This window comes from Oncorhynchus gorbuscha, linkage group LG22, assembly GCF_021184085.1.
Source record: "Oncorhynchus gorbuscha isolate QuinsamMale2020 ecotype Even-year linkage group LG22, OgorEven_v1.0, whole genome shotgun sequence".
NCBI classification, from domain to species: Eukaryota; Metazoa; Chordata; class Actinopteri; order Salmoniformes; family Salmonidae; genus Oncorhynchus; species Oncorhynchus gorbuscha.
The window spans coordinates 42,149,336-42,175,214 of NC_060194.1; the positions used below are offsets into that span (position 1 = coordinate 42,149,336).

General features: G+C 48.5%; 1 protein-coding gene across 1 annotated transcript in view; it reads right to left on the reverse strand.

Annotated features, from left to right (window-relative positions):
- The window catches only part of slc1a7a (solute carrier family 1 member 7a), an 87,576-nt gene extending 75,465 nt beyond the window's left edge, over window positions 1-12,111 (reverse strand). Inside the window, exon 1 of the mRNA XM_046320648.1 lies at window positions 11,554-12,111. Within this exon, the coding sequence (XP_046176604.1) occupies window positions 11,554-11,694 (141 nt within the window). The 5' untranslated portion in view covers window positions 11,695-12,111. The remainder of the gene's footprint in view (window positions 1-11,553) is intronic.
- Window positions 12,112-25,879: the final 13,768 nt, after the last annotated feature.

A 25,879-nucleotide genomic window follows, 5' to 3' on the forward strand; every position in this document is an offset into this window, starting at 1 on the left:
GGGGGTGGGAGAGGGGGATACGAAGAGTGGGGGTGGGAGAGGGGGATACGAAGAGTGGTGGTGGAAGAGTGGGGGTGGGAGAGGGGGATACGAAGAGTGGGGGTGGGAGAGTGGTGGTGGGAGAGGGGGGTGGGAGAGAGGGATACGAAGAGTGGTGGTAGAAGAGTGGTGGTGGGAGAGGGGGGTGGGAGAGGGGGTGGGAGAGAGGGATACGAAGAGTGGGGGTGGAAGAGTGGTGGTGGAAAAGTGGTGGTGGAAGAGTGGGGGTGGGAGAGGGGGTGGGAGAGTGGGGGTGGGAGAGGGGGGTGGGAGAGGGGGTGGGAGAGGGGGTGGAAGAGTGGGGGTGGGAGAGTGGGGGTGGAAGAGTGGGGGTGGAAGAGTGGGGGTGGGAGAGTGGGGGTGGAAGAGTGGGGGTGGGAGAGGGGGGTGGAAGAGTGGGGGTGGGAGAGTGGGGGTGGAAGAGTGGGGGTGGGAGAGTGGGGGTGGGAGAGTGGGAGTGGAAGAGTGGGGGTGGGGAGAGTGGGATACGAAGAGTGGTGGTGGTGGAAGAGTGGGGGGTGGGAGAGTGGGGGTGGAAGAGTGGGGGTGGGAGAGAGGGATACGAAGAGTGGGGGTGGTGGAAGAGTGGGGGTGGGAGAGTGGGGGTGGAAGAGTGGGGGTGGGAGAGAGGGATACGAAGAGTGGGGGTGGGAGAGTGGGATACGAAGAGTGGTGGTGGTGGAAGAGTGGGGGTTGGGAGAGTGGGGGTGGAAGAGTGGGGGTGGAGAGAGGGATACGAAGAGTGGTGGTGGTGGAAGAGTGGGGGTGGGAGAGTGGGGGTGGAAGAGTGGGGGTGGGAGAGTGGGGGTGGAAGAGTGGGGGTGGGAGAGAGGGATACGAAGAGTGGGGGTGGGAGAGTGGGATACGATTAGTGGTGGTGGTGGAAGATTGGGGGTGGGAGAGGGGGATACGAAGAGTGGGGGTGGGAGAGTGGTGGTGGGAGAGGGGGTGGGAGAGGGGGTGGGAGAGTGGGGGTTGGGAGAGAGGGATACGAAGAGTGTTGGTAGAAGAGTGGTGGTGGAAAAGTGGTGGTGGAAGAGTGGGGGTGGGAGAGGGGGTGTGGGAGAGGGGTGGTGGGAGAGGGGGGTGGGAGAGTGGGGGTTGTAGGAGCGGGGGTGGGAGAGTGGTGGTGGAAGAGTGGGGGTGGGAGAGTGGGGGTGGAAGAGTGGGGGTGGGAGAGTGGGGGTGGGAGAGTGGGGGTGGAAGAGTGGGGGTGGGAGAGTGGGGGTGGAAGAGTGGGGGTGGGAGAGAGGGATACGAAGAGTGGGGGTGGGAGAGAGGGATACGAAGAGTGGTGGTGGTGGAAGAGTGGGGGTGGGAGAGTGGGGGTGGAAGAGTGGGGGTGGGAGAGTGGGGGTGGAAGAGTGGGGGTGGAAGAGTGGGGGTGGGAGAGTGGGGATGGAAGAGTGGGGGTGGGAGAGTGGGGGGTGGAAGAGTGGGGGTGGAAGAGGGGGATACGAAGAGTGGGGGTGGGAGAGGGGGATACGAAGAGTGGTGGTAGAAGAGTGGGGGTGGGAGAGGGGGATACGAAGAGTGGGGGTGGGAGAGAGGGATACGAAGAGTGGGGGTGGGAGAGTGGGATACGAAGAGTGGTGGTGGTGGAAGAGTGGGGGTGGGAGAGGGGGATACGAAGAGTGGGGGTGGGAGAGTGGTGGTGGAAGAGTGGGGGTGGGAGAGTGGGGGTGGGAGAGTGGGGGTGGAAGAGTGGGGGTGGGAGAGTGGGGGTGGAAGAGTGGGGGTGGGAGAGAGGGATACGAAGAGTGGGGGTGGTGGAAGAGTGGGGGTGGGAGAGTGGGGGTGGAAGAGTGGGGGTGGGAGAGAGGGATACGAAGAGTGGGGGTGGGAGAGTGGGATACGAAGAGTGGTGGTGGTGGAAGAGTGGGGGTGGGGAGAGTGGGGGTGGAAGAGTGGGGGTGGGAGAGAGGGATACGAAGAGTGGTGGTGGTGGAAGAGTGGGGGTGGGAGAGTGGGGGTGGAAGAGTGGGGGTGGGAGAGTGGGGGGTGGAAGAGTGGGGGTGGGAGAGAGGGATACGAAGAGTGGGGGTGGGAGAGTGGGATACGATTAGTGGTGGTGGTGGAAGATTGGGGGTGGGAGAGGGGGATACGAAGAGTGGGGGTGGGAGAGTGGTGGTGGGAGAGGGGGGTGGGAGAGGGGGTGGGAGAGTGGGGGTTGGGAGAGAGGGATACGAAGAGTGGTGGTAGAAGAGTGGTGGTGGAAAAGTGGTGGTGGAAGAGTGGGGTGGGAGAGGGGGTGTGGGAGAGGGGGGTGGGAGAGGGGGTGGGAGAGTGGGGGTTGTAGGAGCGGGGGTGGGAGAGTGGTGGTGGAAGAGTGGGGGTGGGAGAGTGGGGGTGGAAGAGTGGGGGTGGGAGAGTGGGGGTGGGAGAGTGGGGGTGGAAGAGTGGGGGTGGGAGAGTGGGGGTGGAAGAGTGGGGGTGGGAGAGAGGGATACGAAGAGTGGGGGTGGGAGAGTGGGATACGAAGAGTGGTGGTGGTGGAAGAGTGGGGGTGGGAGAGTGGGGGTGGAAGAGTGGGGGTGGGAGAGTGGGGGTGGAAGAGTGGGGGTGGAAGAGTGGGGGTGGGAGAGTGGGGATGGAAGAGTGGGGGTGGGAGAGTGGGGGTGGAAGAGTGGGGGTGGAAGAGGGGGATACGAAGAGTGGGGGTGGGAGAGGGGGATACGAAGAGTGGTGGTAGAAGAGTGGGGGTGGGAGAGGGGGATACGAAGAGTGGTGGTAGAAGAGTGGGGGTGGGAGAGGGGGATACGAAGAGCGGGATACGAAGAGTGGTGGTAGAAGAGTGGGGGTGGGAGAGGGGGATATGAAGAGCGGGATACGAAGAGTGGTGGTAGAAGAGTGGGGGTGGGAGAGAGGGATACGAAGAGTGGTGGTAGAAGAGTGGGGGTGGGAGAGGGGGATACGAAAAGTGGTGGTAGAAGAGTGGGGGTGGGAGAGGGGGATACGAAGAACGGGATACGAAGAGTGGGGGTGAGAGAGGGGGGTGGGAGAGGGGGATACGAAGAGTGGTGGTAGAAGAGTGGGGGTGGGAGAGGGGGATACGAAGAGTGGTGGTAGAAGAGTGGGGGTGGGAGAGGGGGTGGGAGAGGGGGGTGGGAGAGGGGATACGAAGAGTGGTGGTAGAAGAGTGGGGGTGGGAGAGGGGGGTGGGAGAGGGGGTGGGAGAGGGGATACGAAGAACGGGATACGAAGAGTGGGGGTGGGAGAGTGGGGGTGGGAGAGAGGGATACGAAGAACGGGATACGAAGAGTGGGGGTGGGAGAGGGGGATACGAAGAACGGGATACGAAGAGTGGGGGTGGGAGAGGGGGTGGGAGAGGGGGATACGAAGAGTGGTGGTAGAAGAGTGGGGGTGGGAGAGGGGGATACGAAGAACGGGATACGAAGAGTGGGGGTGGGAGAGGGGGATACGAAGAACGGGATACGAAGAGTGGGGGTGGGAGAGTGGGGGTGGGAGAGGGGGTGGGAGAGGGGGTTGTAGGAGCGGGGGGTGGAAGAGTGGGGGTGGGAGAGGGGGGTGGGAGAGGGGGATATGAAGAGTGGGGGTGGGAGAGGGGGGTTGTAGGAGCGGGGTTGTAGGAGTGGGGGTGGGAGAGGGGGTGGGAGAGGGGGATACGAAGAGTGGTGGTGGAAGAGTGGGGGTGGGAGAGGGGGGTGGGAGAGTGGGATACGAAGAGTGGTGGTGGAAGAGTGGGGGTGGGAGAGTGGTGGTGGGAGAGGGGGTGGGAGAGTGGGATACGAAGAGTGGTGGTGGAAGAGTGGGGGTGGGAGAGTGGGATACGAAGAGTGGTGGTGGAAGAGTGGTGGTGGAAGAGTGGGGGTGGGAGAGGGGGTGTAGGAGCGGGGGTGGGAGAGGGGGTTGTAGGAGCGGGGTTGTAGGAGTGGGGGTGGGAGAGGGGGGTGGGAGAGGGGGATACGAAGATTTGTGGTGGAAGAGTGGGGGTGGGAGAGGGGGGTGTAGGAGCGGGGGTGGGAGAGGGGATACGAAGAGTGGTGGTGGAAGAGTGGGGGTGGGAGAGGGGATACGAAGAGTGGGGGTGGGAGAGGGGGATACGAAGAGTGGTGGTGGAAGAGTGGGGGTGGGAGAGGGGGATACGAAGAGTGGGGTGGGAGAGTGGTGGTGGGAGAGGGGGTGGGAGAGAGGGATACGAAGAGTGGTGGTAGAAGAGTGGTGGTGGAAGAGTGGGGGTGGGAGAGGGGGTGGGAGAGGGGGGTGGGAGAGTGGGGGTTGTAGGAGCGGGGGTGGGAGAGGGGGGGGTGTAGGAGCGGGGGTGGGAGAGGGGGGGTGTAGGAGCGGGGGTGGGAGAGTGGGGATGTAGGAGCGGGGGTGGGAGAGGGGGGTGTAGGAGCGGGGTGGGAGAGGGGGGTGTATGAGCGGGGGTGGGAGAGTGGGATACGAAGAGTGGGGGTGGGAGAGGGGGGTTGTAGGCAGTGCACTGTGTACCTATCCACTCTTGAAAGGAGTCACTCCTCAACTCCTATTTGCTATACAATTCTGGCTATCCCTCCCGCCCTCATGACCATCCCATGTCCTAATCAGACATTTTCTAACCACTATACCTCACAAGAGGTAGAAAAAGAGAGAGAGAGAGAGAGAGAGAGAGCCATGCATTGGCTGAAATAACAGTATGATCTTGCTTTGCTTTTCCTCCACAGTACAGCCTAATCTATGTCAAATAATGCTACTGGATTCCCTACTACGACTGAGATTGTCTTTGTTTGAAGAGGTATTTGGAACTGTAGAACTGTAGAACTGTAGAACTGACCTAGGGGCCTTTGTCAAGGAGACCACGGCCATAACAGAAAGTGGGAAGGAAGCGCATGGCACAGTAACAACAACCAACCACATCCAACTTGGTCAGCCATGGAAACTAAGAAAGGACTGGATATTTCTGAGAGGCCATCTAGAGGAGGCTTGTGGTACTGCGAATCTATCTCCACCAGGTTGAGCAGGAAAACAGCACATTTGAAAAGGTATGTTTTTAACAAAAATTAATAGACAGGAGAGTAGCTATTGAGGAACTACAGAAAAACACAAACCTTCCCAAAGCACCAGAGAGCCCTCTTACACCATGTTGATTTTTCTATTATTTCTGTGCCTGCTAAAATGTACTCTCCAGAGTCTCCTCCCCCACTATAATGTACTCTCCAGAGTCTCCTCCCCCACTATAATGTACTCTCCAGAGTCTCCTCCCCCACTATAATGTACTCTCCAGAGTCTCCTCCCCCACTATAATGTACTCTCCAGAGTCTCCTCCCCCACTATAATGTACTCTCCATAGTCTCCTCCTCCACTATAATGTACTCTCCAGAGTCTCCTCCCCCACTATAATGTACTCTCCAGAGTCTCCTCCCCCACTATAATGTACTCTCCAGAGTATACTCCCCCACTATAATGTCCTTTCCAGAGTCTCCTCCCCCACTATAATGTACTCTCCAGAGTCTCCTCCCCCACTATAATGTACTCTCCAGAGTCTCCTCCCCCACTATAATGTACTCTCCAGAGTCTCCTCCCCCACTATAATGTACTCTCCAGAGTCTCCTCCCCCACTATAATGTACTCTCCAGAGTCTCTTCCCGCACTTACACGACTGCATGCTTTTGGGACTAATGTTTAAAACATTATGCATTGAAGGAACAGGAAATCAACAGGAAGGATTTATACAGGACCAGTCAAAAGTTTGGCAACACCTACTAATTCAAGTTTTTTTTCTTTATTTTTACTATTTTCTACATTGTAGAATAATAGTGAAGACATCAAAACTATGAAATAACACATATGGAATCATGTAGTAACTAAAAAAGTGTTAAACAAATCTAAATATATTTTATATTTGAGATTCTTCGAAGTAGCCACCCTTTGCCTTGATGACAGCTTTGCACACTCTTGGCATTCTCTCAACCAGCTTCATGAGGTAGTCACCTGGAATGCATTTTAATTAACAGATGTGCCTTGTTAAAAGTTCATTTGTGGACATTCTTTCCTTCTCTATGCGTTTGAGCAAGTCAGTTGTGTTCTGACAATGTAGGGGTGGTACACAGAAGATTTGGTAAAATACCAAGTCCATATTATGGCAAGAACAGCTCAAATAAGCAAAGAGACACTACAGTCCATCATTACTTTAAGACATGAAGGTCAGTCAATACGGAAAATGTCAAGAACTTTGAAAGTTTCTTCAAATGCAGTGGCAAAAACCATCAAGCACTATGATGAAACTGTCTCACATGAGGACCACCACAGGAAAGGAAAACCCAGAGTTACCTCAGCCGCAGAGGATAAGTTCGTTAGAGTTACCAGCCTCAGAAATTGCAGCCTAAATAAATTATTCACCGAGTTCAAGTAACAGACACATCTCAACTGTTCAGAAGACTCTGTGTGATGGTGTCACTCTGTGTGACTTTGTGTCACACACTCTGTGTGATGGTGTCACTCTGTGTGCTCTGTGTGCTTTGCTGGTGACACTTGCTGGTGACACTTTCTGTTATTTATTTAGAATTCAAGGCACACTTAACCAGCATGGCTACAACAGCATTCTGCAGCGATACGCCATCCCGTCTGGTTTGTGCTTAGTGGGACTGTCATTTCTTTTTCAACAAGACAATGAACCAACACAACTCCAGGCTGTGTAAGGGCTATTTGACCAAGAAGGAGAGTGATGGAGTACTGCATCAGATGACTTGGCCTCCACAATCACCCGACCTCAACCCGATTGAGATGGTTTGGGATGAGTTGGACCGCAGAGTGAAGGAAAAGCAGCCATCAAGTGCTCAGCATATGTGGAAACTCCTTCAACACTGTTGGAAAAGCATTCCACTACAAGACCATGGTGCTTGCCTACGGAGCTGTGAGGGGAACGGCACCTCAGTACCTCCAGGCTCTGATCAGGCCCTACACCCAAACAAGGGCACTGCGTTCATCCACCTCTGGCCTGCTCGCCTCCCTACCACTGAGGAAGTACAGCTCCCGCTCAGCCCAGTCAAAACTGTTCGCTGCTCTGGCCCCCCAATGGTGGAACAAACTCCCTCACGACGCCAGGACAGCGGAGTCAATCACCACCTTCCGGAGACACCTGAAACCCCACCTCTTTAAGGAATACCTAGGATAGGATAAGTAATCCCTCTCTCACCCCCCCCCACCCTTTAAGATTTAGATTTAGGCTACTTTGAAGAGCCAACCTTTGAGAGATATCCATGTTGTTTTGTAACTAAGAAACCTTGCTTCTCTAATATGATCCATTACTCTCTGCAGAGAGCCGGTCATCTTCGGATGTATACATGTATTTATATATAATGTATAGCGTCACATGTGTAGGGTCTTAATTTGATCATCCTGTTGCAGGATAACTTTTTAACAAGGCTTCTGAAGTTTGTAACTTCGACTTTGACATTTCTGACTTAATTTCCTCTTTACGAAAATTGTATCAACCCTTTCAAAAAGATCCATGAATTATAATTAGCATAATCATTTGCATGTCTTGTTGCTGTAGGATTATTTTCCTGCTGTAGCAAACTGGCTCAAATTAAGATCCTACATCTAATCAAAATTCACCTTACAGTGAAATGCTTACTTACGAGCCCCTAACCAACAATGCAGTTAAAAAAATATGGATAAGAAGAAGAAATAAAAGTAACAAGTAATTAAAGAGCAGCAGTAAAAATAACAATAGAGAGACTGTATACAGGGGGATAGTGGTACAGAGTCAATGTCCGTGGCACCGGTTAGTTGAGGTAATATGTACATGTAGATATAGTTATTAAAGTGACTGTGCATAGATGATAACAACAGTTGCCATACCAGGCAGTGATGCACCCAGTCGGGATGCTCTCAATGGTGCAGCTGTAGAACCTTCTGAAGATCTGAGGACCCATGCCAAATCTTTTCAGTCTCCTGAGGGGGAATAGGTTTTGTCGTGCCCACTTCACGACTGTCTTGGTGTGCTTGGACCATGTTAGTTTGTTGGTGATGTGGAACTTGAAGGAACTTGAAGTTCTCAACCTGCTCCATTGCAGCCCCGTCGATGAGAATGGGGGAGTGCTCTGTCCTCTGTATCAAATTATACATACATTCTTGTTTAATTGCATCAATTATTATAATGACACACCGGTATACAACATAATGAGCCAATTTCTTGTTTAATTACAGTAATTATTATGATGACACACTGGTACACAATTTCAAAGTTTATTTTCATAACACACAGGACTGATTGAGTGTCGCACACCAAATGTGTAACATTAGCACAGCTGATTGTGTACATTGTGTGCAGTAATTATCTTTGTAAAGGTAACTTGAACAGGATGCCCTCAAACTACTGACAGTAATTACAGTATATTCTGTCATGTATCTGATAAACATTGAATGTCTAGCGGGAAACGCTGCCGCCTGCAGCACGTCACCTACAGCGTGGGTACTGGTTAGGTATCCCGACCCGAACCGACCCGACCCGACCCGAACCGACCCGACGACCCGACCCGAACCGAACCCGAACCGACCCGACCCGAACCGAACCGACCCGAACCGACCCGCCCCGACCCGACCCGAACCCACCACTACTCTGCATCTGCCTTCCTCTCTGTGTCCCCATCAGCACTATAGAAATACATTAAAAAAAAGAACAAGCAAACAGCCAATAACACCAGTGTGCTGCGTTTTAGCCCATCTATGTGACTGGCAGCAAAGCCTCAACAGCCACTAGCAATCCTAAATCTCATCAATTATCAGACCGATGAGAAGTCTGAGACAGAGGTGAAGTCTGAGACCGATGAGCAGTCGCCTATTTTGTTCACAGACAGGACAAGTGAAGCCAAACAAATCCACAGGGACGGGATCCGGGATCCGTTGGCATTACCCAACAGCATGAATCACCACATGAGTTGAAGTGTCTGGAAGTGCTATTTGCATATAATTTTTTTGGGCTGAGCTATTTTGTAAACAGAAACAGTGTCTCTTTCCGTAAGTCAGTCTGAGCAGTGTCATCCTAGAGACAGAGCCGTGAAGCACTGTAGCATCAGGTCTATAGCCGCTAAACTACAGCAGCCATTGGTACTGCAACATTACTGAGCTCGTCTGTACAGCAACAGCTTATAGAGCTTATAGGTCCCCCTCTTTCTCTACCCACCTCAGTTCTCAAACACGTACTGTAACACTCACAGACCCAGCTGCAACACAAAACGTTCAAAAGACGTTTAAAAGACGTACTGTAACACTCACAGACCTAGCTGCAACACAAAACGTTCAAAAGACGTTCAAAAGACGTTCTGTAACACTCACAGACCCAGCTGCAACACAAAACGTTCAAAAGACGTTTAAAAGACGTACTGTAACACTCACAGACCTAGCTGCAACACAAAACGTTCAAAAGACGTTCAAAAGACGTTCTGTAACACTCACAGATCTAGCTGCAACACAAAACGTTCAAAAGGCGTCATTCAAGCAATTTTGCTCACCCTTCAATCACACAGGTGAAATAATGTTGGTATTGTCACTTGCTAGGACAACAATGTGGGTTATAGGTAGGTGGTGTGTTTTGGGGTATTTTTTGGGGAGGACACTGAAGGGTGTTTTTCAGGGCTAGGGGACAGAGGGACCAGTGGACAGGGAGGACTAACAGAGGACAGAGGGACCAGTGGACAGGGAGGACTAACAGAGGACAGAGGGACCAGTGGACAGGGAGGACCAACAGAGGACAGAGGGACCAGTGGACAGGGAGGACCAACAGAGGACAGAAGGACCAGTGGACAGGGAGGACTAACAGAGGACAGAGGGACCAGTGGACAGGGAGGACCAACAGAGGACAGAAGGACCAGTGGACAGGGAGGACTAACAGGGGACAGAGGGACCAGTGGACAGGGAGGACCAACAGAGGACAGAGGGACCAGTGGACAGGGAGGACTAACAGAGGACAGAGGGACCAGTGGACAGGGAGGACCAACAGAGGACAGAAGGACCAGTGGACAGGGAGGACCAACAGAGGACAGAGGGACCAGTGGACAGGGAGGACTAACAGAGGACAGAGGGACCAGTGGACAGGGAGGACTAACAGAGGACAGAGGGACCAGTGGACAGGGAGGACTAACAGGGGACAGAGGGACCAGTGGACAGGGAGGACTAACAGAGGACAGAGGGACCAGTGGATGGGGAGGACCAGCAGGGGACAGAGGGACCAGTGGACAGGGAGGACCAACAGAGGACAGAGGAACCAGTGGACAGGGAGGACCAACAGAGGACAGAGGGACCAGTGGACAGGGAGGACTAACAGAGGACAGAGGGACCAGTGGACAGGGAGGACCAACAGAGGACAGAGGGACCAGTGGACAGGGAGGACCAACAGAGGACAGAGGGACCAGTGGACAGGGAGGACCAACAGAGGACAGAGGGACCAGTGGACAGGGAGGACCAACAGAGGACAGAGGGACCAGTGGACAGGGAGGACCAACAGAGGACAGAGGGACCAGTGGACAGGGAGGACCAACAGAGGACAGAGGGACCAGTGGACAGGGAGGACCAACAGAGGACAGAGGGACCAGTGGACAGGGAGGACTAACAGAGGACAGAGGGATAGTGGAGGGGTGGGGGATTGGACAGACAGAGGGTTTTAGGGATAGTGGGGGGTGGGGGGTTGAGAGGGTATGGGAACAGGAGACCCAGGTGTTTCTGGAACAGAGTACTTCTAACTGTAGGTGTGAGGGAACAGGGTCCTTTAGGGAGGGTGGGGCGAGGGAACAGGTCCTTTAGGGACGGTCGGGTGAGGGAACAGGGTCCTTTATGGAGGGTGGGGTGAGGGAACAGGTCCTTTAGGGAGGGTGGGGTGAGGGAACAGGTCCTTTAGGGAGAGTGGGGCGAGGGAACAGGTCCTTTAGGGAGAGTGGGGCGAGGGAACAGGGTCCTTTAGGGAGGGTGGGGCGAGGGAACAGGGTCCTTTAGGGAGAGTGGGGCGAGGGAACAGGCTTCTTTAGGGAGGGTGGGGCGAGGGAACAGGTCCTTTAGGGACAGTAGGGATAACTATTGAAGGGAGGGTTGTGGTTGGGGGAGGGAACAGGTCCTTTAGGGACGGTGGGGCGAGGGAACAGGTCCTTCTGGGACGGTAGGGGTAACTATTGAAGGGAGGGTTGTGGTTGGGGGAGGGAACAGGTCCTTTAGGGACGGTGGGGCGAGGGAACAGGTCCTTCTGGGACGGTAGGGGTAACTATTGAAGGGAGGGTTGTGGTTGGGCGAGGGAACAGGTCCTTTAGGGACGGTGGGGCGAGGGAACAGGGTTCTTTAGGGACGGTGGGGCGAAGGAACAGGTCCTTTAGGGACAGTGGGGCGAGGGAACAGGTCCTTTAGGGGCGGTGGGGCGAGGGAACAGGTCCTTTAGGGACGGTAGGGATAACTATTGAAGGGAGTTGTTTTGGTTGGGGGAGGGAACAGGTCCTTTAGGGACGGTAGGGATAACTATTGAAGGGAGTTGTTTTGGTTGGGGGAGGGAACAGGACACCCTGCAGGTGTTAGTTTGACACTGACCTGGTCTGAGAGCTGCTTTCCTCGCAGGTGGAACCCCATCATGCAGCCAATGACAACGGCCAACACAGACAGGATGAGGAGCCCGTTCTGCGCACACACATTCTTTACCCGACCCCAAACCTCCGAAAAGTTCACCGCCATCCTTACTCCCACGTAAAGTCCTCCACAGTCCTTGGCCGGTCACTCACTCCACCAGAGTCCCTGGCTGGTCACTCACTCCACCAGAGTCCCTGGCTGGTCACTCACTCCACCAGAGTCCCTGGCTGGTCACTTCACTCAGCCATAAAGAGCAAGGTCTATATGGGACACGCGACAGACCGGACGGCAGGAGACGGAAAGATAGAAGACGGGGGAGGAGATATGGAAACAGAGAGCCTTGGAGAGAAGGGAGGGACTGAAGAATGAAAGTGAGAAAAAAGACTGAATTGGGGAAGAGATGGATTGAGAGAAAAGGGAGTAGGTGGAGGAAGTAGTTGGCCAAAACAAAGGGAAGAAGGCAGTAGTTGTCCTCCTCGGATAAAGCACTTTAGGGGGTTTCTGCGATGAAGCTCTCTCTATCATTCCACACGGGACTAAGAGCATCACACTTTCCAGGCACATACACGGTATCTCTCTCTCTCTCTCTCTCTCTCTCTCTCTCTCTCTCTCTCTCTCTCTCTCTCTCTCTCTCTCTCTCTCTCTCTCTCTCTCTCTAGCCAGTAGGGGGCTCTGGTGACAGCTGGCAGTACTGTCCTCAGGGTTAATACATTAGATCCTATTAGGAGCGGCCATGACGAGCTATGCACACACACACACGCATACACACATGCAAACACACACTTCGCTGTGCTGCATTATTGGGATATCAACAGGATGGATTAAAGACCTACCAACAATTGGACAGAGGATTGTTCCAACAACAACGAGTGTAAAACAACTGGCCTGGGTATGGGAAGAGGGGAAAGAGGAGAGGAGGGCGAGGGAAGGAGGGGGAAGAGGAGAGGAGGAGGAAGAGGAGGAGGGGGAAGTGGAGAGGAGGAGGAAGAGGAAGAGGGGAAAGTGGAAGCAGGAGAAGATGAGGAGGAGGGGGGAGGAGGAGAAGAGGAGGTGGAAGAGGAGGAGAAGGAAAAAGAAGAGGGGGAAGTGAAAGAAGGAGAAGAGGAGGAGGGGAGGGGGAGGGGGGGGGAAGAGGAAGAGGGGAAAGTGGAAGCAGGAGAAGATGAGGAGGAGGGGGAGGAGGAGAAGAGGAGGTGGAAGAGGAGGTGGAAGAGGAGGAGAAGGAAAAAGAAGAGGGGGAAGTGAAAGAGGGAGAAGAGGAGGAGGGGAGGGGGAGGGGGAGGGGGAGGGGGAGGGGGAGGGGGAGGAGGAGGGGGATCAGAAGTCTGATGGCACTACGGTGTGATAAGAGCTACTGCTAAATTAACTTAATATAAATGTGTATGTTAAAATGGACAATTATTCCAATGAGGTGTTGTCTAAGAGGATACAGCTTGTGTGCAAATTGACTTTTAGTAGCAGGTGTAGGAGAACGTACGCAGCAGGTTAGGAGAATTAACGTAGCAGGTTAGGAGAACGTACGCAGCAGGTTAGGAGAATTAACGTAGCAGGTTAGGAGAATTAACGTAGCAGGTTAGGAGAATTAACGTAGCAGGTTATGAGAATTAACGTAGCAGGTTAGGAGAATTAACGTAGCAGGTTAGGAGAATTAACGTAGCAGGTTAGGAGAATTAACATAGCAGGTTAGGAGAATTAACGTAGCAGGTTAGGATAATTAACGTAGCAGGTTAGGAGAATTAACGTAGCAGGTTAGGAGAATTAACATAGCAGGTTAGGAGAATTAGGTTAAGCTGTATCCCATCTATAGCCTCGTGAGTTCATGAGATCAGGACTGTTCGTACGAGGCTATCCCATCTAGACATGACCCCGAAACAAGGTCAATCACAATACCCAGTGTGCTCTGCAGTTCATTGTTGCATGTTCATTATCACATATACATTTACATTTTGGTAATTTAGTAGACAGTCTTGTCCAGAGTGACAGTGCATTTAACTACGGTAGAAGACAACAACACATCACAGTCAAGTAAAACGTTTCTGTAATTGTAACTTAGAATGTTGCTGCTGTTCGGGCCAGATACTTACAAATGCATTTCAAAACACAAAATACATGTTTTTTAATTTCAAAAAAAGTTGTTTGTAGTTTATTTTGAACTTTATGGTATTCACAGTCTAATGTGTGAGGGAGAGACTTCCTGCTGCATGCCAGGTGTGAGGGAGAGACTTCCTGCTGAATGCCAGGTGTGAAGGAGATACTTCCTACTGAATGCCAGGTGTGAGGGAGAGACTTCCTGCTGAATGCCAGGTGTGAAGGAGATACTTCCTGCTGCATGCCAGGTGTGAGGGAGAGACTTCCTGCTGAATGCCAGGTGTGAAGGAAAGACTTCCTGCTGAATGCCAGGTGTGAGGGAGAGACTTCCTGCTGAATGCCAGGTGTGAAGGAGATACTTCCTGCTGCATGCCAGGTGTGAGGGAGAGACTTCCTGCTGAATGCCAGGTGTGAAGGAGATACTTCCTGCTGCATGCCAGGTGTGAGGGAGATACTTCCTGCTGCATGCCAGGTGTGAGGGAGAGACTTCCTGCTGAATGCCAGGATGTGAAGGAGATACTTCCTGCTGAATGCCAGGTGTGAGGGAGATACTTCCTGCTGCATGCCAGGTGTGAGGGAGAGACTTCCTGCTGAATGCCAGGATGTGAAGGAGATACTTCCTGCTGAATGCCAGGTGTGAGGGAAAGACTTGATACTGCATGCCAGGTAGAGGGAGAGACTTCCTGCTGCATGCCAGGTGTGAGGGAGAGACTTCCTGCTGAATGCCAGGTGTGAGGGAGAGACTTCATGCTGCATGCCAGGTGTGAGGGAGATACTTCCTGCTGAATGCCAGGTGTGAGGGAGAGACGTCATGCTGAATGCCAGGTGTGAAGGAGAGACTTCTTGCTGCATGCCAGGTGTGAAGGAGAGACTTCCTGCTGAATGCCAGGTGTGAGGGAGATACTTCCTGCTGCATGCCAGGTGTGAGGGAGAGACTTCCTGCTGAATGCCAGGATGTGAAGGAGATATTTCCTGCTGAATGCCAGGTGTGAGGGAAAGACTTGATACTGCATGCCAGGTAGAGGGAGATACTTCCTGCTGCATGCCAGGTGTGAGGGAGAGACTTCCTGCTGAATGCCAGGTGTGAGGGAGAGACTTCCTGCTGAATGCCAGGTGTGAGGGAGAGACTTCATGCTGCATGCCAGGTGTGAGGGAGATACTTCCTGCTGAATGCCAGGTGTGAGGGAGAGACGTCATGCTGAATGCCAGGTGTGAAGGAGAGACTTCTTGCTGCATGCCAAGGGGAGGGAGAGACTTCCTGCTGAATGCCAAGGGGAGGGAGAGACTTCCTGCTGAATGCCAGGTGTGAGGGAGAGACTTCTTGCTGCATGCCAGGTATGAGGGAAAGACTTCCTGCTGAATGCCAAGGGGAGGGAGAGACTTCCTGCTGAATGCCAGGTGTGAGGGAGAGACTTCCTGCTGCATGCCAGGTGTGAGGGAGAGACTTGATACTACATGCCTGTCACGACTTCCACCAAAGGTGGCTCCTCTCCCTGTTCGGGCGGCGCTCAGCGGTCGTTGCCGCCGGCCTACTAGCTGCCACCGATCCCTTTTCTTTTTCGTTTGGTTTTGTCTGTCTTGTGTTCACCTGTGTCTAGTTTAGCTAACCAGTGGGGTATTTAATCATCCCCATTCGTTTGGTTTTGTCTGTCTTGTGTTCACCTGTGTCTAGTTTAGGCTAATCAGTGGGGTATTTAATCATCCCCATTCGTTTGGTTTTGTCTGTCTTGTGTTCACCTGTGTCTAGTTTAGCTAACCAGTGGGGTATTTAATCATCCCCATTCGTTTGGTTTTGTCTGTCTTGTGTTCACCTGTGTCTAGTTTAGGCTAACCAGTGGGGTATTTAATCATCCCCATTCGTTTGGTTTTGTCTGTCTTGTGTTCACCTGTGTCTAGTTTAGGCTAATCAGTGGGGTATTTAATCATCCCCATTCGTTTGGTTTTGTCTGTCTTGTGTTCACCTGTGTCTAGTTTAGGCTAACCAGTGGGGTATTTAATCATCCCCATTCGTTTGGTTTTGTCTGTCTTGTGTTCACCTGTGTCTAGTTTAGGCTAACCAGTGGGGTATTTAATCATCCCCATTCGTTTGGTTTTGTCTGTCTTGTGTTCACCTGTGTCTAGTTTAGGCTAATCAGTGGGGTATTTAATCATCCCCATTCGTTTGGTTTTGTCTGTCTTGTGTTCACCTGTGTCTAGTTTAGGCTAATCAGTGGGGTATTTAATCATCCCCATTCGTTTGGTTTTGTCTGTCTTGTGTTCACCTGTGTCTAGTTTAGGCTAATCAGTGGGGTATTTAATCATCCCCATTCGTTTGGTTTTGTCTGTCTTGTGTTCACCTGTGTCTAGTTTAGGCTAATCAGTGGGGTATTTAATCATCCCCATTCGTTTGGTTTTGTCTGTCTTGTGTTCACCTGTGTCTAGTTTAGGCTAATCAGTGGGGTATTTAATCATCCCCATTCGTTTGGTTTTGTCTGTCTTGTGTTCACCTGTGTCTAGTTTAGGCTAACCAGTGGGGTATTTAATCATCCCCATTCGTTTGGTTTTGTCTGTCTTGTGTTCACCTGTGTCTAGTTTAGGCTAATCAGTGGGGTATTTAATCATCCCCATTCGTTTGGTTTTGTCTGTCTTGTGTTCACCTGTGTCTAGTTTAGGCTAATCAGTGGGGTATTTAATCATCCCCATTCGTTTGGTTTTGTCTGTCTTGTGTTCACCTGTGTCTAGTTTAGGCTAATCAGTGGGGTATTTAATCATCCCCATTCGTTTGGTTTTGTCTGTCTTGTGTTCACCTGTGTCTAGTTTAGGCTAATCAGTGGGGTATTTAATCATCCCCATTCGTTTGGTTTTGTCTGTCTTGTGTTCACCTGTGTCTAGTTTAGGCTAATCAGTGGGGTATTTAATCATCCCCATTCGTTTGGTTTTGTCTGTCTTGTGTTCACCTGTGTCTAGTTTAGGCTAATCAGTGGGGTATTTAATCATCCCCATTCGTTTGGTTTTGTCTGTCTTGTGTTCACCTGTGTCTAGTTTAGGCTAACCAGTGGGGTATTTAATCATCCCCATTCGTTTGGTTTTGTCTGTCTTGTGTTCACCTGTGTCTAGTTTAGGCTAACCAGTGGGGTATTTAATCATCCCCATTCGTTTGGTTTTGTCTGTCTTGTGTTCACCTGTGTCTAGTTTAGGCTAATCAGTGGGGTATTTAATCATCCCCATTCGTTTGGTTTTGTCTGTCTTGTGTTCACCTGTGTCTAGTTTAGGCTAATCAGTGGGGTATTTAATCATCCCCATTCGTTTGGTTTTGTCTGTCTTGTGTTCACCTGTGTCTAGTTTAGGCTAATCAGTGGGGTATTTAATCATCCCCATTCGTTTGGTTTTGTCTGTCTTGTGTTCACCTGTGTCTAGTTTAGGCTAATCAGTGGGGTATTTAATCATCCCCATTCGTTTGGTTTTGTCTGTCTTGTGTTCACCTGTGTCTAGTTTAGGCTAATCAGTGGGGTATTTAATCATCCCCATTCGTTTGGTTTTGTCTGTCTTGTGTTCACCTGTGTCTAGTTTAGGCTAATCAGTGGGGTATTTAATCATCCCCATTCGTTTGGTTTTGTCTGTCTTGTGTTCACCTGTGTCTAGTTTAGGCTAATCAGTGGGGTATTTAATCATCCCCATTCGTTTGGTTTTGTCTGTCTTGTGTTCACCTGTGTCTAGTTTAGGCTAATCAGTGGGGTATTTAATCATCCCCATTCGTTTGGTTTTGTCTGTCTTGTGTTCACCTGTGTCTAGTTTAGGCTAATCAGTGGGGTATTTAATCATCCCCATTCGTTTGGTTTTGTCTGTCTTGTGTTCACCTGTGTCTAGTTTAGGCTAATCAGTGGGGTATTTAATCATCCCCATTCGTTTGGTTTTGTCTGTCTTGTGTTCACCTGTGTCTAGTTTAGGCTAATCAGTGGGGTATTTAATCATCCCCATTCGTTTGGTTTTGTCTGTCTTGTGTTCACCTGTGTCTAGTTTAGGCTAATCAGTGGGGTATTTAATCATCCCCATTCGTTTGGTTTTGTCTGTCTTGTGTTCACCTGTGTCTAGTTTAGGCTAATCAGTGGGGTATTTAATCATCCCCATTCGTTTGGTTTTGTCTGTCTTGTGTTCACCTGTGTCTAGTTTAGGCTAATCAGTGGGGTATTTAATCATCCCCATTCGTTTGGTTTTGTCTGTCTTGTGTTCACCTGTGTCTAGTTTAGGCTAATCAGTGGGGTATTTAATCATCCCCATTCGTTTGGTTTTGTCTGTCTTGTGTTCACCTGTGTCTAGTTTAGGCTAATCAGTGGGGTATTTAATCATCCCCATTCGTTTGGTTTTGTCTGTCTTGTGTTCACCTGTGTCTAGTTTAGGCTAATCAGTGGGGTATTTAATCATCCCCATTCGTTTGGTTTTGTCTGTCTTGTGTTCACCTGTGTCTAGTTTAGGCTAATCAGTGGGGTATTTAATCATCCCCATTCGTTTGGTTTTGTCTGTCTTGTGTTCACCTGTGTCTAGTTTAGGCTAATCAGTGGGGTATTTAATCATCCCCATTCGTTTGGTTTTGTCTGTCTTGTGTTCACCTGTGTCTAGTTTAGGCTAATCAGTGGGGTATTTAATCATCCCCATTCGTTTGGTTTTGTCTGTCTTGTGTTCACCTGTGTCTAGTTTAGGCTAATCAGTGGGGTATTTAATCATCCCCATTCGTTTGGTTTTGTCTGTCTTGTGTTCACCTGTGTCTAGTTTAGGCTAATCAGTGGGGTATTTAATCATCCCCATTCGTTTGGTTTTGTCTGTCTTGTGTTCACCTGTGTCTAGTTTAGGCTAATCAGTGGGGTATTTAATCATCCCCATTCGTTTGGTTTTGTCTGTCTTGTGTTCACCTGTGTCTAGTTTAGGCTAATCAGTGGGGTATTTAATCATCCCCATTCGTTTGGTTTTGTCTGTCTTGTGTTCACCTGTGTCTAGTTTAGGCTAATCAGTGGGGTATTTAATCATCCCCATTCGTTTGGTTTTGTCTGTCTTGTGTTCACCTGTGTCTAGTTTAGGCTAATCAGTGGGGTATTTAATCATCCCCATTCGTTTGGTTTTGTCTGTCTTGTGTTCACCTGTGTCTAGTTTAGGCTAATCAGTGGGGTATTTAATCATCCCCATTCGTTTGGTTTTTTGTCTGTCTTGTGTTCACCTGTGTCTAGTTTAGGCTAATCAGTGGGGTATTTAATCATCCCCATTCGTTTGGTTTTGTCTGTCTTGTGTTCACCTGTGTCTAGTTTAGGCTAATCAGTGGGGTATTTAATCATCCCCATTCGTTTGGTTTTGTCTGTCTTGTGTTCACCTGTGTCTAGTTTAGGCTAATCAGTGGGGTATTTAATCATCCCCATTCGTTTGGTTTTGTCTGTCTTGTGTTCACCTGTGTCTAGTTTAGGCTAATCAGTGGGGTATTTAATCATCCCCATTCGTTTGGTTTTGTCTGTCTTGTGTTCACCTGTGTCTAGTTTAGGCTAATCAGTGGGGTATTTAATCATCCCCATTCGTTTGGTTTTGTCTGTCTTGTGTTCACCTGTGTCTAGTTTAGGCTAATCAGTGGGGTATTTAATCATCCCCATTCGTTTGGTTTTGTCTGTCTTGTGTTCACCTGTGTCTAGTTTAGGCTAATCAGTGGGGTATTTAATCATCCCCATTCGTTTGTTTTTGTCTGTCTTGTGTTCACCTGTGTCTCAGTTTAGGCTAATCAGTGGGGTATTTAATCATCCCCATTCGTTTGGTTTTGTCTGTCTTGTGTTCACCTGTGTCTAGTTTAGGCTAATCAGTGGGGTATTTAATCATCCCCATTCGTTTGGTATTTAATCATCCCCATTTTTGTCTGTCTTGTGTTCACCTGTGTCTAGTTTAGGCTAATCAGTGGGGTATTTAATCATCCCCATTCGTTTGGTTTTGTCTGTCTTGTGTTCACCTGTGTCTAGTTTAGCTAATCAGTGGGGTATTTAATCATCCCCATTCGTTTGGTTTTGTCTGTCTTGTGTTCACCTGTGTCTAGTTTAGGCTAATCAGTGGGGTATTTAATCATCCCCATTCGTTTGGTTTTGTCTGTCTTGTGTTCACCTGTGTCTAGTTTAGGCTAATCAGTGGGGTATTTAATCATCCCCATTCGTTTGGTTTTGTCTGTCTTGTGTTCACCTGTGTCTAGTTTAGGCTAATCAGTGGGGTATTTAATCATCCCCATTCGTTTGGTTTTGTCTGTCTTGTGTTCACCTGTGTCTAGTTTAGGCTAATCAGTGGGGTATTTAATCATCCCCATTCGTTTGGTTTTGTCTGTCTTGTGTTCACCTGTGTCTAGTTTAGCTAACCAGTGGGGTATTTAATCATCCCCATTCGTTTGGTTTTGTCTGTCTTGTGTTCACCTGTGTCTAGTTTAGCTAACCAGTGGGGTATTTAATCATCCCCATTCGTTTGGTTTTGTCTGTCTTGTGTTCACCTGTGTCTAGTTTAGCTAACCAGTGGGGTATTTAATCATCCCCATTCGTTTGGTTTTGTCTGTCTTGTGTTCACCTGTGTCTAGTTTAGCTAACCAGTGGGGTATTTAATCATCCCCATTCGTTTGGTTTTGTCTGTCTTGTGTTCACCTGTGTCTAGTTTAGGCTAATCAGTGGGGTATTTAATCATCCCCATTCGTTTGGTTTTGTCTGTCTTGTGTTCACCTGTGTCTAGTTTAGCTAACCAGTGGGGTTTTAATCATCCCCATTCGTTTGGTTTTGTCTGTCTTGTGTTCACCTGTGTCTAGTTTAGGCTAATCAGTGGGGTATTTAATCATCCCCATTCGTTTGGTTTTGTCTGTCTTGTGTTCACCTGTGTCTAGTTTAGCTAACCAGTGGGGTATTTAATCATCCCCATTCGTTTGGTTTTGTCTGTCTTGTGTTCACCTGTGTCTAGTTTAGCTAACCAGTGGGGTATTTAATCATCCCCATTCGTTTGGTTTTGTCTGTCTTGTGTTCACCTGTGTCTAGTTTAGGCTAATCAGTGGGGTATTTAATCATCCCCATTCGTTTGGTTTTGTCTGTCTTGTGTTCACCTGTGTCTAGTTTGGGGCTCGTTTGGTTTTGTCTGTCCAGTGGGGTATTTAATCATCCCCATTCGTTTGGTTTTGTCTGTCTTGTGTTCACCTGTGTCTAGTTTAGCTAACCAGTGGGGTATTTAATCATCCCCATTCGTTTGGTTTTGTCTGTCTTGTGTTCACCTGTGTCTAGTTTAGGCTAATCAGTGGGGTATTTAATCATCCCCATTCGTTTGGTTTTGTCTGTCTTGTGTTCACCTGTGTCTAGTTTAGCTAACCAGTGGGGTATTTAATCATCCCCATTCGTTTGGTTTTGTCTGTCTTGTGTTCACCTGTGTCTAGTTTAGGCTAATCAGTGGGGTATTTAATCATCCCCATTCGTTTGGTTTTGTCTGTCTTGTGTTCACCTGTGTCTAGTTTAGGCTAATCAGTGGGGTATTTAATCATCCCCATTCGTTTGGTTTTGTCTGTCTTGTGTTCACCTGTGTCTAGTTTAGGCTAATCAGTGGGGTATTTAATCATCCCCATTCGTTTGGTCTTTTTGTCTGTCTTGTGTTCACCTGTGTCTAGTTTAGCTAACCAGTGGGGTATTTAATCATCCCCATTCGTTTGGTTTTGTCTGTCTTGTGTTCACCTGTGTCTAGTTTAGCTAACCAGTGGGGTATTTAATCATCCCCATTCGTTTGGTTTTGTCTGTCTTGTGTTCACCTGTGTCTAGTTTAGGCTAATCAGTGGGGTATTTAATCATCCCCATTCGTTTGGTTTTGTCTGTCTTGTGTTCACCTGTGTCTAGTTTAGCTAACCAGTGGGGTATTTAATCATCCCCATTCGTTTGGTTTTGTCTGTCTTGTGTTCACCTGTGTCTAGTTTAGCTAACCAGTGGGGTATTTAATCATCCCCATTCGTTTGGTTTTGTCTGTCTTGTGTTCACCTGTGTCTAGTTTAGGCTAATCAGTGGGGTATTTAATCATCCCCATTCGTTTGGTTTTGTCTGTCTTGTGTTCACCTGTGTCTAGTTTAGGCTAATCAGTGGGGTATTTAATCATCCCCATTCGTTTGGTTTTGTCTGTCTTGTGTTCACCTGTGTCTAGTTTAGGCTAATCAGTGGGGTATTTAATCATCCCCATTCGTTTGGTTTTGTCTGTCTTGTGTTCACCTGTGTCTAGTTTAGGCTAATCAGTGGGGTATTTAATCATCCCCATTCGTTTGGTTTTGTCTGTCTTGTGTTCACCTGTGTCTAGTTTAGGCTAATCAGTGGGGTATTTAATCATCCCCATTCGTTTGGTTTTGTCTGTCTTGTGTTCACCTGTGTCTAGTTTAGGCTAATCAGTGGGGTATTTAATCATCCCCATTCGTTTGGTTTTGTCTGTCTTGTGTTCACCTGTGTCTAGTTTAGGCTAATCAGTGGGGTATTTAATCATCCCCATTCGTTTGGTTTTGTCTGTCTTGTGTTCACCTGTGTCTAGTTTAGGCTAATCAGTGGGGTATTTAATCATCCCCATTCGTTTGGTTTTGTCTGTCTTGTGTTCACCTGTGTCTAGTTTAGGCTAATCAGTGGGGTATTTAATCATCCCCATTCGTTTGGTTTTGTCTGTCTTGTGTTCACCTGTGTCTAGTTTAGGCTAATCAGTGGGGTATTTAATCATCCCCATTCGTTTGGTTTTGTCTGTCTTGTGTTCACCTGTGTCTAGTTTAGCTAATCAGTGGGGTATTTAATCATCCCCATTCGTTTGGTTTTGTCTGTCTTGTGTTCACCTGTGTCTAGTTTAGGCTAATCAGTGGGGTATTTAATCATCCCCATTCGTTTGGTTTTGTCTGTCTTGTGTTCACCTGTGTCTAGTTTAGGCTAATCAGTGGGGTATTTAATCATCCCCATTCGTTTGGTTTTGTCTGTCTTGTGTTCACCTGTGTCTAGTTTAGGCTAATCAGTGGGGTATTTAATCATCCCCATTCGTTTGGTTTTGTCTGTCTTGTGTTCACCTGTGTCTAGTTTAGGCTAATCAGTGGGGTATTTAATCATCCCCATTCGTTTGGTTTTGTCTGTCTTGTGTTCACCTGTGTCTAGTTTAGGCTAACCAGTGGGGTATTTAATCATCCCCATTCGTTTGGTTTTGTCTGTCTTGTGTTCACCTGTGTCTAGTTTAGGCTAACCAGTGGGGTATTTAATCATCCCCATTCGTTTGGTTTTGTCTGTCTTGTGTTCACCTGTGTCTAGTTTAGCTAACCAGTGGGGTATTTAATCATCCCCATTCGTTTGGTTTTGTCTGTCTTGTGTTCACCTGTGTCTAGTTTAGGCTAATCAGTGGGGTATTTAATCATCCCCATTCGTTTGGTTTTGTCTGTCTTGTGTTCACCTGTGTCTAGTTTAGGCTAATCAGTGGGGTATTTAATCATCCCCATTCGTTTGGTTTTGTCTGTCTTGTGTTCACCTGTGTCTAGTTTAGCTAATCAGTGGGGTATTTAATCATCCCCATTCGTTTGGTTTTGTCTGTCTTGTGTTCACCTGTGTCTAGTTTAGCTAATCAGTGGGGTATTTAATCATCCCCATTCGTTTGGTTTTGTCTGTCTTGTGTTCACCTGTGTCTAGTTTAGGCTAATCAGTGGGGTATTTAATCATCCCCATTCGTTTGGTTTTGTCTGTCTTGTGTTCACCTGTGTCTAGTTTAGCTAACCAGTGGGGTATTTAATCATCCCCATTCGTTTGGTTTTGTCTGTCTTGTGTTCACCTGTGTCTAGTTTAGGCTAATCAGTGGGGTATTTAATCATCCCCATTCGTTTGGTTTTGTCTGTCTTGTGTTCACCTGTGTCTAGTTTAGGCTAATCAGTGGGGTATTTAATCATCCCCATTCGTTTGGTTTTGTCTGTCTTGTGTTCACCTGTGTCTAGTTTAGGCTAATCAGTGGGGTATTTAATCATCCCCATTCGTTTGGTTTTGTCTGTCTTGTGTTCACCTGTGTCTAGTTTAGGCTAATCAGTGGGGTATTTAATCATCCCCATTCGTTTGGTTTTGTCTGTCTTGTGTTCACCTGTGTCTAGTTTAGGCTAATCAGTGGGGTATTTAATCATCCCCATTCGTTTGGTTTTGTCTGTCTTGTGTTCACCTGTGTCTAGTTTAGGCTAATCAGTGGGGTATTTAATCATCCCCATTCGTTTGGTTTTGTCTGTCTTGTGTTCACCTGTGTCTAGTTTAGGCTAATCAGTGGGGTATTTAATCATCCCCATTCGTTTGGTTTTGTCTGTCTTGTGTTCACCTGTGTCTAGTTTAGGCTAATCAGTGGGGTATTTAATCATCCCCATTCGTTTGGTTTTGTCTGTCTTGTGTTCACCTGTGTCTAGTTTAGGCTAATCAGTGGGGTATTTAATCATCCCCATTCGTTTGGTTTTGTCTGTCTTGTGTTCACCTGTGTCTAGTTTAGGCTAATCAGTGGGGTATTTAATCATCCCCATTCGTTTGGTTTTGTCTGTCTTGTGTTCACCTGTGTCTAGTTTAGGCTAATCAGTGGGGTATTTAATCATCCCCATTCGTTTGGTTTTGTCTGTCTTGTGTTCACCTGTGTCTAGTTTAGCTAACCAGTGGGGTATTTAATCATCCCCATTCGTTTGGTTTTGTCTGTCTTGTGTTCACCTGTGTCTAGTTTAGGCTAATCAGTGGGGTATTTAATCATCCCCATTCGTTTGGTTTTGTCTGTCTTGTGTTCACCTGTGTCTAGTTTAGGCTAATCAGTGGGGTATTTAATCATCCCCATTCGTTTGGTTTTGTCTGTCTTGTGTTCACCTGTGTCTAGTTTAGGCTAATCAGTGGGGTATTTAATCATCCCCATTCGTTTGGTTTTGTCTGTCTTGTGTTCACCTGTGTCTAGTTTAGCTAACCAGTGGGGTATTTAATCATCCCCATTCGTTTGGTTTTGTCTGTCTTGTGTTCACCTGTGTCTAGTTTAGGCTAATCAGTGGGGTATTTAATCATCCCCATTCGTTTGGTTTTGTCTGTCTTGTGTTCACCTGTGTCTAGTTTAGGCTAATCAGTGGGGTATTTAATCATCCCCATTCGTTTGGTTTTGTCTGTCTTGTGTTCACCTGTGTCTAGTTTAGGCTAATCAGTGGGGTATTTAATCATCCCCATTCGTTTGGTTTTGTCTGTCTTGTGTTCACCTGTGTCTAGTTTAGGCTAATCAGTGGGGTATTTAATCATCCCCATTCGTTTGGTTTTGTCTGTCTTGTGTTCACCTGTGTCTAGTTTAGGCTAATCAGTGGGGTATTTAATCATCCCCATTCGTTTGGTTTTGTCTGTCTTGTGTTCACCTGTGTCTAGTTTAGGCTAATCAGTGGGGTATTTAATCATCCCCATTCGTTTGGTTTTGTCTGTCTTGTGTTCACCTGTGTCTAGTTTAGGCTAATCAGTGGGGTATTTAATCATCCCCATTCGTTTGGTTTTGTCTGTCTTGTGTTCACCTGTGTCTAGTTTAGGCTAACCAGTGGGGTATTTAATCATCCCCATTCGTTTGGTTTTGTCTGTCTTGTGTTCACCTGTGTCTAGTTTAGGCTAATCAGTGGGGTATTTAATCATCCCCATTCGTTTGGTTTTGTCTGTCTTGTGTTCACCTGTGTCTAGTTTAGGCTAATCAGTGGGGTATTTAATCATCCCCATTCGTTTGGTTTTGTCTGTCTTGTGTTCACCTGTGTCTAGTTTAGCTAACCAGTGGGGTATTTAATCATCCCCATTCGTTTGGTTTTGTCTGTCTTGTGTTCACCTGTGTCTAGTTTAGGCTAATCAGTGGGGTATTTAATCATCCCCATTCGTTTGGTTTTGTCTGTCTTGTGTTCACCTGTGTCTAGTTTAGGCTAATCAGTGGGGTATTTAATCATCCCCATTCGTTTGGTTTTGTCTGTCTTGTGTTCACCTGTGTCTAGTTTAGGCTAATCAGTGGGGTATTTAATCATCCCCATTCGTTTGGTTTTGTCTGTCTTGTGTTCACCTGTGTCTAGTTTAGGCTAATCAGTGGGGTATTTAATCATCCCCATTCGTTTGGTTTTGTCTGTCTTGTGTTCACCTGTGTCTAGTTTAGGCTAATCAGTGGGGTATTTAATCATCCCCATTCGTTTGGTTTTGTCTGTCTTGTGTTCACCTGTGTCTAGTTTAGGCTAATCAGT